The 17,123-nt window shown below is 32.9% G+C and overlaps 1 protein-coding gene across 1 annotated transcript; it reads right to left on the bottom strand.

The window, feature by feature from the left end:
* Positions 1 to 3,926: 3,926 nt before the first annotated feature.
* On the bottom strand, positions 3,927 to 15,750 carry LOC146734483 (ornithine decarboxylase-like). Its single transcript, XM_085507478.1, has 12 exons — positions 15,733 to 15,750; positions 12,244 to 12,366; positions 11,956 to 12,052; positions 11,462 to 11,538; positions 8,855 to 9,027; positions 8,628 to 8,762; positions 7,876 to 8,041; positions 6,772 to 6,937; positions 6,013 to 6,137; positions 5,042 to 5,168; positions 4,543 to 4,630; positions 3,927 to 4,115 (listed from the first exon to the last, which is right to left on the bottom strand). The coding sequence occupies exons 1-12, from the start codon at positions 15,748 to 15,750 to the stop codon at positions 4,061 to 4,063; spliced, it is 1,350 nt and encodes a 449-aa protein (XP_085363604.1). The 3' UTR covers positions 3,927 to 4,060.
* Between the last annotated feature and the right edge of the window lie 1,373 nt (positions 15,751 to 17,123).

Genomic DNA, 17,123 nt, shown 5'->3' with positions numbered 1-17,123 from the left:
AATTGATTAGTTTCAACCACAGAAAATCATGTTGAATCGAGTCAAACGCCTTAGCGAAATCAATAAATATACAATAAAAGCGCCCTTTTTTCTTCGTTAAATATTGTGCTGCCATGGCTTGGAGTGTGAAAATATTGTCACTTGTACTGTAGCCTCGCCGAAAACCACATTGCGCTTCAGATAATATACAATTCTTACGACACCAGCGGTCCAGACGTAGGATTATTTTAGAATCTTGCTTGTTACTGATATAAGGGAGATACACCTATAATTGTTGACATCAGAACGATCACCTTTTTTTATGTAGTGGTGAGATAATGGCTTTACACCAGGTTAATGGAAAGTTGCAGCTGGAGAGTTTGTTATTGAATAGAAACAATAAGACAGGACCAATGTGAATCCAGCTATGTTTAAATAGTTCTATTACAAGGCCATCGTGACCCGGAGCCTTGTTATTTGCCAAACTTCTAATCGCTTTCTCAATTTCTAACACAGTTATATTTGCATTTAAATCAAGTGGCACATTATCATATCATCACACTGGTCACAGTGCTTATTGTGTAGTTCTAGGTTTCTAATTACAGCTTTTTTGTATTCATTTGCAGGTGAGATTGGTTTGTTTAACAGGCCATGAAAATAATTGTACCAACAGTCCGCTTTAATTTCATTGGTTGGGGGGCGCATTACATTTAATATTTCGCAAAATAGCCCAGAATTTCACAGAATCTTGTTTTGCTTCTAAAAGTTTGTACTTTTGTTTGTCTATAGATAACCGTTTCTTATTTCTACATATTGCTTTAATTATGTTTAGCAACTCTGAATTTGAATTTAAGTATGGTCATGATGAGACACTAAGTCGTCAAAATCGGACGACAAAATTTCAACAGTCATTACCACAGGATTTTGAATATTAGGTATTTTACTTTAATCTGTCTGTATCTTTGGTATCTACATGTACCATATGCATCTGCATACATTAATTTAGATGTTGATTTAGTTTATACCTGAACTACTTGTGCGTGTATATTATGTGTGGTGTGCAAACTATACATAGATAATTTCTTAACAAATATACAATCTAAAAATCCATCAAACAAAACAAAAAAGCATCACTTCATATTCTAACTGAATTTTTAAATTAATGATGTTGTGTTTTGAACATTGTTAACTTCAGATACATTAACCTGTTGTCTGTGATTTGGTCGATTGATGATGTCATGGCACAGTACTTAATGTAGTTGACGAAGAATCTTCTGCTTTCATGTTCGAATAATCTGTTGTTGAATAGTCCCATGATTCCAAAATTGTTGTTATTGCAGGTTAACTCGATACTTGATTATCTTATATAATAGTAGCAACGTCCGCGTTTCCGTGGTTGATGGGATAGTCACATTTATGTTGTTATGTCATTAGGTAATGATGATTCATAAATATTTTACTGACAAGAGTTGTAATTCGTTGTGAATATAGTCATTGTTGATAGTATGTTATGTATCTAGCAAATAATGGTTGTTCCGTGTCGGGTTGCTGTTCGTATATCATCGTGGCTGAAAAATAACAAGGTTTTGCTATTCTATGTTAATTTTGATATACCATTATTTGCTTTATATTTAGATATTCAATTACATACTCAAACAATTAAATGGAAACAAATTATATTATTTAACAAAAGATATATAATATATGTAGTTATTTTTGGAATCGTTACCTGCCAATCAATTTTGGTTTGTGTTATTTGCGATGTGTGAATCAGAAATCGGAAATATACAAATACAAATTCATCGTTAATTGTTTTATCAGACAACTTTACTATAACCATTTCGCAGTTTTTTTTTTATTTATTTATATTTGTCGATATGGTTATCAAGTTATCAATAATTTATAGTCGTAGTTTTATTTCAATCGGGCATTCTATATTTTAATGGAGCTAACAGAAAACCAGGGATGCATAATAATAATGGTTTGTGCTGGGCGCCAAATTTATAGTTAAGCTAGTTTTCAGGACTCCATACACAGTTTCCCTCATTATTTCTACAGTTTTGTAATTACAATTAAATTTGTCATCCTTTCAGCGTGAAATGTGTAGATATTACAAAAATTTCACCTCGCACACAAACAAAATGAATCGTCAATTAATATATCACTGTAAAATAATATATTTTGAAGCTCGATATATGTTGTATGTGTAATCGGTTCATCTAAAATAATGCTTCAATACCTGAGCGTGACATTATCCAGACAACTGTGGCGTTTAAATTATTTTGAAATGTATTATGTATATCAACGAAGTCATGACTAATTTGCGATTGAAAAATAAGATTTTACTCAATAAATACAATTTTTATTTTGATCACTAAATTACGATATTGAGAACTATAATCTACAAAGAAAGAAAATATCTATATTACAATGACAAAACCTAATCCAATATTTCAGGCTCAAGATTCGAGTTCTAAAATTGATGCCAATCCCATCCGGGAAAACCCTCGAATGGATTTTGTGAATGCGTTAGATGTACAATCTGTTTTCTTCAGAACAAAACATTTGTAATGTAAACTTAGCGAATGAAATGCATATCAACTAACATTCCATATCTGTAATTTCTTTTACAAACACACCTTATATTTGTACTACAACGACGATATTAAACATCAAATCACATCACACTGTATTGGTATATTGGAGTTCTACGCACTAAGCTAAGGTAATTTCACTAAGCTATTTCAGTTGGTGAGTAAATACCTTCAATGCTATATACAAAAGAATATTGACATTTTATTCAGTGGTCAGTAACATAAATGTCCATGTAAACGATATTTCTGTTCAATGCTTTCATTATTGAGAAATTTTAACATTACTCAAAGTTATAATGAAGAGTTTTTAAATCTGTACGTATGTTATGCTAGAGAATAATCTTATTATCATGGAGTGTGAGCAAAACATGTTTGGTGTATTTTTGCATAATATGAAATATGTTTGATGTAAGTCACTGCACCCAACGCGACAACAACTGCGATGTTTGAAAATTCACTAAGAAGTCTTGCTAGAAAGGATATAGCCTTGTATTACACATGAATTTAAAACGCCTCGCGCCAAGCACACCACATCACTCTATATAAAAGAAGGAGACGAGAACGAAGGTTTGAATAATTTAAATCCTCCTGGGTCGTTAATTTTATTCATATCTGAGAAGTGAGTGTGAATATAAACCATTAAAAAATTCTTACTGCAAAACAAAAGCAAACTATTAAAGCATACCATGAACAAATTGTTACCAGACTTCCGGCATGTACGTTTCTATTTTCACCAGCTCTAACAGAAAATTGCCCGCCACGGCATACGGGATTAGGGGCAGTAATTTCAGTCACAGGAATTCACTGTGTATAGACGTCGCAAACCAGTGTCGCTCGAATTGTTTACCACATTGTATCAACGCATTGTCACCCGCCATATGATTTGGTAAAAATAAAATGTGGGATTAATGTGTATTGAGCCGAATTGACTGCGCCTTCAGTGGCATATTGCCCACTGTATAATCGGCCAACACAGTGATTCTTCAAGGTTACTTTTTTAGTTACTTTTACAGTGAACGAATGTGGCACGAGGCGAATTCATGCCAATTTGCATATCATGTCCAGAAGAGCGCCACCAAAGCAATAAAATGAATGGCGGTGAATATTTAACGTCCATTTATCACAATTTAGTTTCAACTGTCATATTTTAAATTTAAATGCTAACAGTTTAAATTTAACTGCTCTTATTTTGAATTAAAATAATCGTATTTTAACATACATGTTTATAAATTTTGAATTGAAACACTCATATTTCATTCCGAAATACTGAGTTTGAAAGAAGACAATGATTGTAATTAAAATATCACTCGAGTAAATAATTTGTACGTAACACTACGATTAAAATATCAAATATGTATTATAGGTCGGTTTTAATCAAAATGAAAAAAAGGGATAAGTTTGTCAAAAATCTTGAAAAATACAATTCAAATCATTTGCATTGGACCGAACTAAATACTTATACACTACGTGTATGACACCAATCGGTGTCACATATTCTTATTCAGTAATCCAACTCCGACAAGACGTGGTTTGAGGAACGACCTATATAAAAAAAAAACATATAACATGACTGACTGAAATTTGCCTAATGAATAGCAATACACACCAGTTATATTAGTTACATGCTACACTGCTTAATAGCGAATATGAAATGATTTTGTATTAATACATGCAATTGTAGATTAGATGATTTTTATCCAGTCAAATGAGTATCTAAAGAATATAAAAAATCGTTATATAAAATATGTCGAAGGTTGCTCTGAAATAGTAAAAGTTAGCAATTCCACAATAAAAAGTTACCAAATTGTTCGCTGATGCTATTTAGAATAAAGCGCTCAATTTCGATTGAAGTTCAATACACAAATCAGTCCATGCATATACCAACAGCAACAGGAAGACTAAGAAGTGATAAGAAGGAACATTTGTGGACACAATGTGCATATATCGGTAACAAGTATTCCTAACTCACCATGCAGACTCTGTGGCCATGTAAAAACAACTCGGTGTTGTGAAACCATTAAATCTGCAAGCACCAGCCATTGTATATCCGCCGAAATCTGAAAATTAAATTAATGGAAGGCTATATGGGTGAAAATAAATAATAAAATGCGGAAAACCAATTAACGTGACTGTGTTTTCTGAAGGTAATTCATTATCAGCTTAATACTTGAATTTATCTTATGTTGAACAATTTCTCTGATAGTTTCCGTCAATTATTCGCTCTTATAAGGCACAAGTTATGTATAATCGCCGAATAGTATGTAATTTGTCTTAGTGAACAATATCCAGGTGTGATGTCAATGAAACACGTCTCATACAAGCTTCAGTGATTCAGTTTCAGACAATATGCAATCCTTTAATGCTCTACCCACAAACACAAATTAAAGTTAAACTGGGTTGTTGTGTTAAACATATGTCCGGTCAACAACAGGATAAATTTGACATGTAATATATCACAACTGCATTACCTTCGAAAATAATCCAGTCCCCGACGTCTATTTCTAGTAACAAGCAGTGGGGAACAATCATGTCTCCGCTGTCACAGGTCTGTCCCCAAATACATGAGGGAAACATAGGTTTGTGTGAAGGCATGTCCTGAAGATATTAAAATAAAAAAAACCTACTTTTACATATCTCCAACGTAATTAATGATTCATGTCCTATTTCTCCTCGGAATAGTTAAATTGATAATAGTTCGGGAAAACGAACGGCTTATTGGATAATTCAAGCAAACAGACCATCCGCCACCATTTCCGACTTTTCTATAAACCAATATGGACTGCGTCAAGGGTTGATATCATACTAATTTATCAATCCGAATTTTTGTTAAAGACTGCACTGCAAGATTTCTATTGCTTGAAATTGTTTTCGTTCACAAGTACTTTATCACATTTTTTATTGGTCTACTGTAATTTATATTTTATAATCCCGTCAAATCTGCAGTCTCAATTGTGAAAAAACAGCGCTATTAAGTGCTTGTTGTAATAGGTGTGAGCTGGTGTATGACTTGATCAGCTTGATGCCAAAGGCGCAGTTTATAAAGTATTCATTAGCCATCTTTCAAACTCCGTGTTATATAGCAGAGGAGTTAGTTGGTTGTCAAACAAAATCATTCCTCGTTGCGATATGAGTTATAGCCTACTCTGTCTGAATATTTGCTTTGTCTGATTTTTACTATTGGATTCGATTGTCACCAATTCACACTACTTCCACTTGCGCTTAACCTCTGAATAATCAACGTGAAAAGACATCTGCAAAATCTATTAATTGTGAATGTTCGTATTCTAAATTAACACAAATTATCATGGCGCAGCAAATCTTCTGCTGGCATAATGTGCAATATAGTTAGCAATATAAAGTTTTGTAAAGAGTAACACTGTATACACACAAGTTTAATTCTCACATTATGTAATATGTGCACAACCATTGAATATCTCACCTTCAATAATATTGGAACAATTTTGGACTGCAAGGTTAGCAATATTCCAAATGACAGATATCTACTTTCGTTGCAATAATACATATGGCTCACTTCCATGCAATCCGTGTTTTCTTTTAATGTACCTGCAAAAACAATAGAAAATAATGTCGAAATAAACAACTTTCGGTTTACTTAGAAGATCCATTCGAATAAGGGTAATTTCTTGGAGGAGAAACGTGAAAACTACATAGTTGAAATACAGTTCCTGTACCGTAAACCATGTGTAAAATAAAACACTTTTTGCGTTTTCTTCTGAGTAATTTTGAAACTTCAAATCCCAAAAAGTAAAGTTTCTCTCCACCAAACCATCATGTCAGGATTGTGTATTTTTTATATATCATAATATGATATATATGATACGCGAAGATTGTCAACCGATAATGCAATCTAACTTCGAATAAGGGTAATTTCTTGGAGGAGAAACGTGAATACTACATAGTTGAAATACAGTTCCTGTACCGTAAAACATGTGTAAAATAAAACACTTTTTGCGTTTTCTTCTGAGTAATTTTGAAACTTCAAATCCCAAAAAGTAAAGTTTCTCTCCACCAAACCATCATGTCAGGATTGTGTATTTTTTATATATCATAATATGATATATATGATACGCGAAGATTGTCAACCGATAATGCAATCTAACTTATATTGTATTCATATTGAAAAAAATAGGTAATATGTATCTGGAGGGCATGAAGTTCAATCTATGTCTATAATTACCTTCACCAACGGATTTCATGTCAATTTCTTTAACACGCTTGCCAATTACATTCACACATAAAGTACAGGTACTCCATGCAAAATAACGACCTGGTTCACTGATAACTGTAACTCCACATCCATCTGGAAAGTGTTCACTTAGTGCTTGATTGATTTGCTCTGCTATCTGTAAGCAATTAAAATTGTATCACGCAATCAATACCATTACTAGTAAAGCTGCCATTTAACGCGTGGGAATAAACTTGGCATTTAACCCTAAAATAAATCCTTCACATTGCATAATGCTGTGTGTGAAAAAAATCAACAATTCATTGAAGTACAATAACAAGTTTTTCATGTGAAAAGTGTGGATGAAAGGATATTTCTGTTGACAACATTATTGTTGACCAAGATTAATGCATGTTACTATTTAAAATGTCTCCTGGGATGATGTACTCTAAATTACTGATTAATGGTATGAACAAGTTAGAGTTAATGATACAGTTATACAAATATTGAGCCAGTTACGCTACCCCCTCACTAGTCTTAATGGTATTTTCAGCAACAAAAGTTGCAGTGAATATCACCACCAAATGTGACTTCATATGCATTTCCTACAAAGATATTCTTATATCTTATGATTGCTCTATACTGTAAACAAAAAATTTAACGCCATTGACTGTTAATAAAACACCTTCTGACACAGTATTGTGCAGAAAACAGTAAGTATTTTTTTCATCATGCCTAAATATAAAAATACAGCAATACCTCGATGTATATAAATTCATACTGAAACCAAATTAATAAGGGGAAATTCTCATATTATTATTTATCATAAATGGCACAAACTAAATATGTTATATCTCTACATCGACAATCATTGACCGTTGAAATCTACATTTGTCACCCATTATCGGTGTTGTTATGTCACATGAACATCCTAAAACGTCTATGGCATTGTGTCCAAAATAATTTCTATATCATGACATATACTTCTTCCAACGACCCCTTCAATCCAGAAAGTTTCAATTTACCGAGTACTGTTTACAGCAACTACTTCAAAATGGCCGTTTGAATATCGTGTTTAACCTATACAAAAACAAACATAATCGTAAAGTTATTTACACTTTGAGTCGTAATAGGCTTCTTTCCATCACCTGGATACCCTCCTCCAATATCGAGCAGGGTAAGGTTGAATACAATATCGGCAGCATAGTTGAATACCAGTCGCGATAAACCAATAGCTGTTGCGTAGGCTGTAGCATCTCGGCATAAACAACCAACATGAAAACTGAAATTGAAGATTTACTGGGTTTAGTATACTAGTGGTCATCCATTATCCAAAAAGAGTACAACAATATGGCAATTGACCATGAAAAGCCGTGTGCTTATATTTAGTTGTTGTTTTTTTCTCGACGAATAGCAGACATTGTAAACGTGATACCCATTACCCGATCTTTACTAATACATATAAAATAGATCCCGGCTCCGGTTAAGATATTGCGGTGGTTATTATTATCAAAAGTTGGATTCATAAATATATACCACACACTAATGAATGTCATTGTGTTGCCATCACTGGGATTATTTTATTTAACAATTACAAGCAATTACAGACAATGGCGTATATACTGAAACAACAAACAAGCAACTACATACTTAATGATGATGATGCCAGATGTACAATTGAGCAATATTTCAGAGCAACAACATGAATAGACTTCATTGACTTATTGAGCTACAATTTATTTTTATGTTTGTAACATATACATACATATACATTTTTACTGAGGCACATTTCTGGGAGTAGAATTATAATGTAAAATGTTTCCTTTGCCTCGGCGAGACTGGGAGCAACGTTATTGTATATAAATTACCTCACGCCAACAACGTTGAGACTCAGCTGTTTCGCTACTTGCAAAAGATGTCTTGCATGTTTCACATCACATCCGAATTTTATTCCGAAATTAACCAATGCGCTGGGATCGTCAGCTTTAATTCGTATAACCAATCTACAAAACAAAAACATAACAAAAACATACAAAAACAGCATTATATATACTGTGTTCGAAGCTATAATATATTAAAAAACGAATACACTTACTCCGCATCTGGGTATACTTCTTTGATTTTGTGGAGTTCATACTCGTCATCAAATGTCATCAATCCTGCTTGTTTAACAGCAGCAAATTGTAAATGCGTCTTGGATTTGCAAGGGTTGGCATAAATGATGCGAGATGCTGGAACACCAATATTTAGTACATCTTCTATTTCTGACTGAATCGAAATCAGAATTAAATAAATTAATCAAATTGGCACGTGTTGCAAAATGATATATCAAAGTCTTAATGGCAATATAGAAACCTGAATTATCACTCACGCGGAGACCCAATGTTTCCAATTCATGTAAAGTTATTTCAATCACATGACCTATTTGATGGCCCGACAGTGACAAATAAGTGATGGAGTAAGTCATGTTTGAATTGAACTACACTTCACAATGTTAAATTCATTTTACCGGTGCATCTGTGCTATATTTAATGTCATCGAGGATAGATACATAAAAATGTGGTGCTTTTTATAGCGAATGTGTACACATTTGTTCATGTTATTTTATTTAACTAGTATTGTATGTTTCTAGTTTTGTTAATGAATGGATTACTACGCGTGTGAATATTATATTCTAGGGTAACTAATTTGATATCCCGTGCATCACATATATTATATTTGCATCTTTTAAACACATCCATTTACGTTTGCATAAAATGATCACCGTTAACAACTTTCCCAGCCATGTTACTCGAACGAGGAATATGTTTTATTATTGAATCATCGTTGTGTTAAAGATTATGACGATGGTATACAAGGTTACTAAATTTAGAAACAATTTAATTAATGATAGTCACGCAATCCGCAAAACGTTATATTCATTGAATCATATTATTATTACACGACTAATGTCACGCTCGGTATACTGTTTGTGAGTGTCAAAAAGCAGAAAAACAGATCTAAAAATGCCTGTTTATAAAAAAAGATTAAATAATTTGGTAGACTTTACACTACTGTTAATTGCCGATAATGCGCTTTGTTTGTTTTGCTCAAGCCCATCCATACCACGAATATACAAAAGTGCAAATAACATGCTATTAAAATTAATTGACAAAGAGTACATCATATTAGTCACCGGGCAGTGGGATAGGGACATTTATTGCAGGTGACAATTGGCCATTGTACGCGGAATCAAAGCCAACGTCCAATTACACAGTTATATCTTCTGCATGTAAAACATTCAATGTGAATTTAGTTATGTAAATTAATTACTTTATTATGCTGAACAAAACGTTCCACATTACAATAACAGAATAACCAACATCCAAGCATCACTAAATGACTTCAATGTTACACTCATGGAAAGTAGTTCGTGAACTATTTTTTTGTAATTCACAGTAAAATATATTAGTGTACTTTGTATTGTAAAAAAATTCCTAGAACAGATCGCATGATTGAAAAATACAATACATTGCTTGATTGTTATTTAAAATTAGCATACAAACTAAAAATAAAAATGTCTGAATAGAGGATTTACAGATAAATGCGAAATACTAATACAATACTGCATACACACCTTGCTAGCGCAATCAAACCCGGAGCCAAGTGCACCTAGTACTGTAAGAATCACTGGATGTGAATTACATTTAACAGCTGTGGGGAGAAAAAATAGTTATGACTCATTAGCTGAAAGATGATAAGAACTTTTTGTTTTAGTGATATGTTTTTATTTGAATTCGATGTGGGTAAAATAGTAAATACAATCATATAGTAGCGTTAACGTGAAACTATAGACGTCTGGAATTGTTTGATGGAGGAACGAGCGTGTTTAGCGTATTTTTATCAGAAAAAAATAAGCTATTTCCATTTATTTGACGTCATTAGACATGCGCGGTGCAAAAACATAACCACGTAGGCAATAATTACCTAATAATGATAGTCACGCAATCCGCAAAACGTTATATTCATTGAATCATATTATTATTACACGACTAATGTCACGCTCGGTATACTGTTTGTGAGTGTCAAAAAGCAGAAAAACAGATCTAAAAATGCCTGTTTATAAAAAAAGATTAAATAATTTGGTAGACTTTACACTACTGTTAATTGCCGATAATGCGCTTTGTTTGTTTTGCTCAAGCCCATCCATACCACGAATATACAAAAGTGCAAATAACATGCTATTAAAATTAATTGACAAAGAGTACATCATATTAGTCACCGGGCAGTGGGATAGGGACATTTATTGCAGGTGACAATTGGCCATTGTACGCGGAATCAAAGCCAACGTCCAATTACACAGTTATACCTTCTGCATGTAAAACATTCAATGTGAATTTAGTTATGTAAATTAATTACTTTATTATGCTGAACAAAACGTTCCACATTACAATAACAGAATAACCAACATCCAAGCATCACTAAATGACTTCAATGTTACACTCATGGAAAGTAGTTCGTGAACTATTTTTTTGTAATTCACAGTAAAATATATTAGTGTACTTTGTATTGTAAAAAAATTCCTAGAACAGATCGCATGATTGAAAAATACAATACATTGCTTGATTGTTATTTAAAATTAGCATACAAACTAAAAATAAAAATGTCTGAATAGAGGATTTACAGATAAATGCGAAATACTAATACAATACTGCATACACACCTTGCTAGCGCAATCAAACCCGGAGCCAAGTGCACCTAGTACTGTAAGAATCACTGGATGTGAATTACATTTAACAGCTGTGGGGAGAAAAAATAGTTATGACTCATTAGCTGAAAGATGATAAGAACTTTTTGTTTTAGTGATATGTTTTTATTTGAATTCGATGTGGGTAAAATAGTAAATACAATCATATAGTAGCGTTAACGTGGAACTATAGACGTCTGGAATTGTTTGATGGAGGAACGAGCGTGTTTAGCGTATTTTTATCAGAAAAAAATAAGCTATTTCCATTTATTTGACGTCATTAGACATGCGCGGTGCAAAAACATAACCACGTAGGCAATAATTACCTAACATGTCCTTGGTTATTGTTTTGATCTTTTTTATTTATAATTATAATAATATTACTAGCACTAGATTACAAAAAATTAAACAATTTTTATAAAATATTCTAAGACATATAATTAAATTAAACATGTGACAAGTACATTTACCGTAAAAAGGATGAACTCGTGGTAGTAAGCTTTGCCATTCCTCAAAACGTCTGACGCCCTCCCCAATATCCATGACGTAAAATGCGTCATCGTTTTTCTGATGAGATAAAATTCATAGAGTAATAAACAACATCGTGATGTATAATTGTTCGAGTCTATTGATGAATTTGAACATATTAGGATGGTTATCAAATATAGTTTCCAATGGACACATTCGACAAATGAAGGCGTAATTCAAACTAGTATACGTAAATTGGAATCTAGTGTCACATGCAATGAAATTAGTACCTCCACTTTCATCTTAATGACAGTTTTGGCGATTATATCTCGGGGTTTAACATTTTCACCGACAACTTGAACGATACTTTCATCTAGAATATTCATTCCTAGTTTACTTCTGGCAGTGTATATCTGGTAAATAGGTAAATGATTATTGTGTTAAAATAAACTACTGGTGAATCAGTAGACACGATTATTTGAAGCATATGCTCAACCAGGTTGTGTTTGGCTTAGCAACGCAATATGAAATGTACAATATGCTGATATTCACTCGTTAATCAAAGTAAAGTGAACATTCTACGCACATACCATTATAATAAAACGATTTATTTATAGCAGTTGTACAACATTTATATTCATAACAGTAAAGTTAATTCTATAAATAAATAAATATTTTTGGAATATTTTGTCATTTGTGATAATATAAAATTAACTAAAATATTTTAAATTAAATCATATAAGTCGTCGTTCGTTGATATTAATAAGGATTATGTGTTATTTGTGTTTTTCTTCTAATCAATGAATAAGAAACCAACATCAAGTCCAGTCAAAAACTACTTACAGAAATCTGTTGACGTTCTGGATGTCCATATAACTAGAAATTTCATTAGAAAATGTTTTACGTAACCAAATTCATTGAGCTAGTGTGGAAAGACTGGAAGACCAGCAGTTACAAGTCTTTTACACAACGCTGGCAATCTTCCAGCACACCCACACATACAGCAGCACGAAAAATCATGTACACAAACATTCTTGATTTAAAATCAAACCGGGTATCACAAATCTATCCAATGTACTGCGATTTGCTGAAATGCAATTGTAAATTTGAGGATATAACAGTTCAGAGACAGTTAATGAACACACTAGAATATCTGTGCAACATAATTTACTATAATTAATCACTTTGCATTGACGAATTAAGAGATGTAAAATGGTGATATTGACAGGAATTGACGACTGACTATACAAATATGCCAAGCTCAATGCTAATATCCAAATATGGCTAGATAATAAACGAATTTATTTAATTTTCGCAGCATCAAATATTGAAAGACATGTTTGAGGTTCTTCGTGTTGTGTCCACATTAACTAGAAGCATTATAGAAGAACATAAAATTCGTCAAGATCAGACATGCTTTAAATGTGTTAATTACTTGGAGCTGAAGAGCTGATGTAGATGATTGTGCAGAAGCGTGGGTATTATTATTGGTATGTAAATTAACCACACCGGAAAATGGATACTAGATCTCGAATAGCTGACGTCACCTGAGATTACCGGATACGTGCATTATGGGTGTTATGGATGCCGACGAATAATTTGACATAATTCTTTATTGTATTTATATGCATATAGAGTCAAATAGTGCGTTAATGTTCCGTAAATGTGTAGTCTATATCACTGTTCTGATTGTGTCTTCCAATGTGATATATATATTAATCATTCTAGAAATTCATAAAAAAAGAAATTGTGTATAAAACGTATGCTAACTAAGAGGTTGGAACTATGTAAAATGTAACGGAGTGCTGAACAATGAGTGTTTTAATCCTCCAACACATATTCACTTAGTACCAAAGTATGTAATGCATGTTCGGACGGAAATCTAGTAATTTGTGAAGGCATGCTTATCAATAAATTTTAATTATATATATATATTCATATTGTGGAAATGGTCGTTTGTGACATCGCAAAGCATAAATCAACATCTATAAATAGACAGATGTTGGGTTACCTATTTTAACATTATCAATCATATTTCGAGTCCATGCTGGCGTCCTTGCAGTTAAATACTTATTATGCACAGATGCGTCATACAGTTATAAATACACAAATTTTGTTTACAACTTCAATTTACCAAGTATCAATTGCTGTTATCATCGCATATTACATAACTGCAAATAGAGGTTATTAAATTGGTCATGTAACATTCTATTGAAATCCAACACAATAGTGTTGGTAACGGATCCGAAACTAAAATCATATGACGATACATGTATACACTATATAATCTCGAGTCGGGACAGTCACTTCGAAGCTGTTATATTCAATATTCAATACCATAAAATTCTAGCAGCCAGCTAGCGAATTCACGCAAAATGCAATGTTATCGAAGGCGATTAGAAAGAAATATAACTAAAACAGAAAATATACAACTAATCACCACGTAAAAAAACATGTTTCAAAAGAAACATTGGCCAATTACCATATTATACTAGATCTGCACTTACGTAGACGAATATAGCATTCCAAATTATAGTTTAGTTATATTATATTTTAGTTTCGCTGTTGGTACTGATTATAAGGCATGACTAATACGGGCCAAACATGTGGCGTTTTTCATGATCATACATATAACCCCCATTTTTTTGAAATTTATCAATTTTAAGATGGGTGGTGCTTAGTGCGTCGTTGACAATGAACCCAACCTCACAAGATTGCCATATGGGGTACATATAAATCTTTACACATAAACATTTATAAAATGTTCATCGGGAATAGTAAAAAACAAATAGTATTTGAGATGTCGTATCGCATTTTTGAAAACGATTATATTATAAAGTGTGGCATGTTTTTACAGGCAAACAAACCTTAACACTAAACATGGGATTTAAACTTGTGTTCTCGTAAATCGCCTCGCTATGTATTTAACATAACAGCTCCGATTGTGTAATAAGCACGGTCTCATAGTTTCTTTAATTTTAATCTCGGTGTAATTACAATGATGCTAGGGAATCCGTAGTTTATCGTAGTATGTAATATATTAAGAATGACAATGCTGCTAGAGAGTCTGTAGTTTATTGTAGTATGTAATATATTAAGAATGACAATGATGCTAGGGAGTCTGCATTTTTTGGTAGCGATGAACATTAAGGAATAAAATGTGGACGTTAAAACTCCTGGCATTGGAAAGTCCTGCATGTTTTGATGATGTCCTTCTTATATATACCATTTCAAGTTCAAATACGTACAACGGTTTTAAGAGGTAGTTTGCGATATTTGATCTTTAATTGATTTTCATTCTTATGCGATGGCCACGATAGGTCACGAATTGACTCTCACGTTTAAACAGCAATCGTTCATCACGATATAGATATGCTACCAAATAATTCTTTACAATACGCTGATAGTGACATAACCAGTGTGGCGAGTTGTAACATGAAAGACGAGTGAGATATATCATTGCAGGTCAGTGTACCAAATCAGTGCAGTAGTGTTCTAAATTCCCATACTATGTAATACAAACCTTGGCAATATGATAAATAAAAATAAAATGTGGGACTAATGTGCATTGAGCCGAATTGACTGCGCCTTCAGTGGCATATTGCTCACTGTATAATCGGCCAACACAGTGATTAATTAAGGTTACTTTTTTAGTTACTTTTACAGTGAACGAATGTGGCACCAGGCGTATTTATGCTCATTTGCATATCATGTCCAGATAAGCGCCACCAAAGCAATAAAATGAATGGCGGTGAATATTTAACGTTCATTTAACATACTTTAGATTCAACTGCCATATTTTAAATTTAAATGCTAACAGTTTTAATTTAACTGCTCTAATTTTAAATTAAACTAATCGTATTTTAACATACATTTTTTTTAAATTTTCAGTTGAAACACTCATATTTTAAATTTGAATTTATATATATATATATTTATTACAAAGCAAAAGGCCACTGGCCCAATGAGCAAATGCAGTTTCACTTAGCAATTGTAACAATAGGGAAAACAAAAATCATTTAAGTTCTGCTTTTCATGGCGAAATAAACGTAACTCGCTAACTGATTCAAAACTACATCATTTCTTGAACTCATGAGCGAGACAAATTTGTTGTGGGGTTGGTGCGGTACCATACAGGCGAAAATTCTGCTCTAATACGTTGATAACGATGGCAAATAGCTATAAAATGATATTTGTCTTCAACATAAAGTTGATTTCGTTCAACACAGTATTCAGACAATCTATTATCGAGGGGGATATTTTCATGTCTTCCCTTTTCAATACGCAAATTGTGAGAAGAATAACGTAACCTTGACAATGCAGCTCTGCATTTGAAATAATGGATGCAAGACAAATATTTTCTTGCTCAAGTGACGACTTAAAATCGAGATAGGAACGGAGTTTGAGGGAAGAAGCAGTGTCGTCGTGCCATACTTGTTGCGCACAATCTTTAATTCTTTGTGTGAACTGCGAAAGAAACACACTTTTCGAGCCTACACCTTGGTTCAGCCATACATGACCGAATCCGAAGCGAAATAGCAACATTTTTGCATTAAAAGCCCAATTTACCGACGTTATAACACGTTGGTCGGATAATCTTTTTAAAATTAAGTAACATTTATGAGGATATCTATTATCGTCCATTTGTAATAATCTCAGCCAGTAGCTAATGCATATTTTAAAGTAAATAACATAGAGAGGAAAACGACCACATTCGCCAACAGCTGATAAATCGCTTGAGTTATTACTCACACCGAGTAGAAATTTACAAAATTGATTTTGAACTTGTTCAATTTGAAGAGCGTTCTCGTAACACCAGATTTCACTACCATATATTAAGATTGGCACAACGATGGTCTCAAATAATTTGAATGAATCAGATTTGGTCATACCACCAACTTTTTCGAATCAATACTTTAAGTTGAAACACTGCTTTTTTACCCTGCTCTGATTGGTTTAATTTGGTCGGATTCCAACTTAATCTGGAGGAAAATAATACACCAAGATACTTGTACTGAGGGACGATTTTAATTTCATGATCGCGATAGAACCATGTTTCACCTTGTTTCAGATAACCACCCCTGCGAAAAACAATTATCTGTGGTTTGTTTAGGTTTAGAGTTAGACCCCAGTGAGAACAAAATTGGTGTACTTTATTTATTTGTCGTTA

This window comes from Saccoglossus kowalevskii, chromosome 14, assembly GCF_978046115.1.
Source record: "Saccoglossus kowalevskii chromosome 14, keSacKowa6.1, whole genome shotgun sequence".
In the NCBI taxonomy this organism is placed as follows: domain Eukaryota; kingdom Metazoa; phylum Hemichordata; class Enteropneusta; family Harrimaniidae; genus Saccoglossus; species Saccoglossus kowalevskii.
Note: the sequence above shows the minus strand (reverse complement) of the source record. Positions and strands in the feature narration are given on the sequence as shown.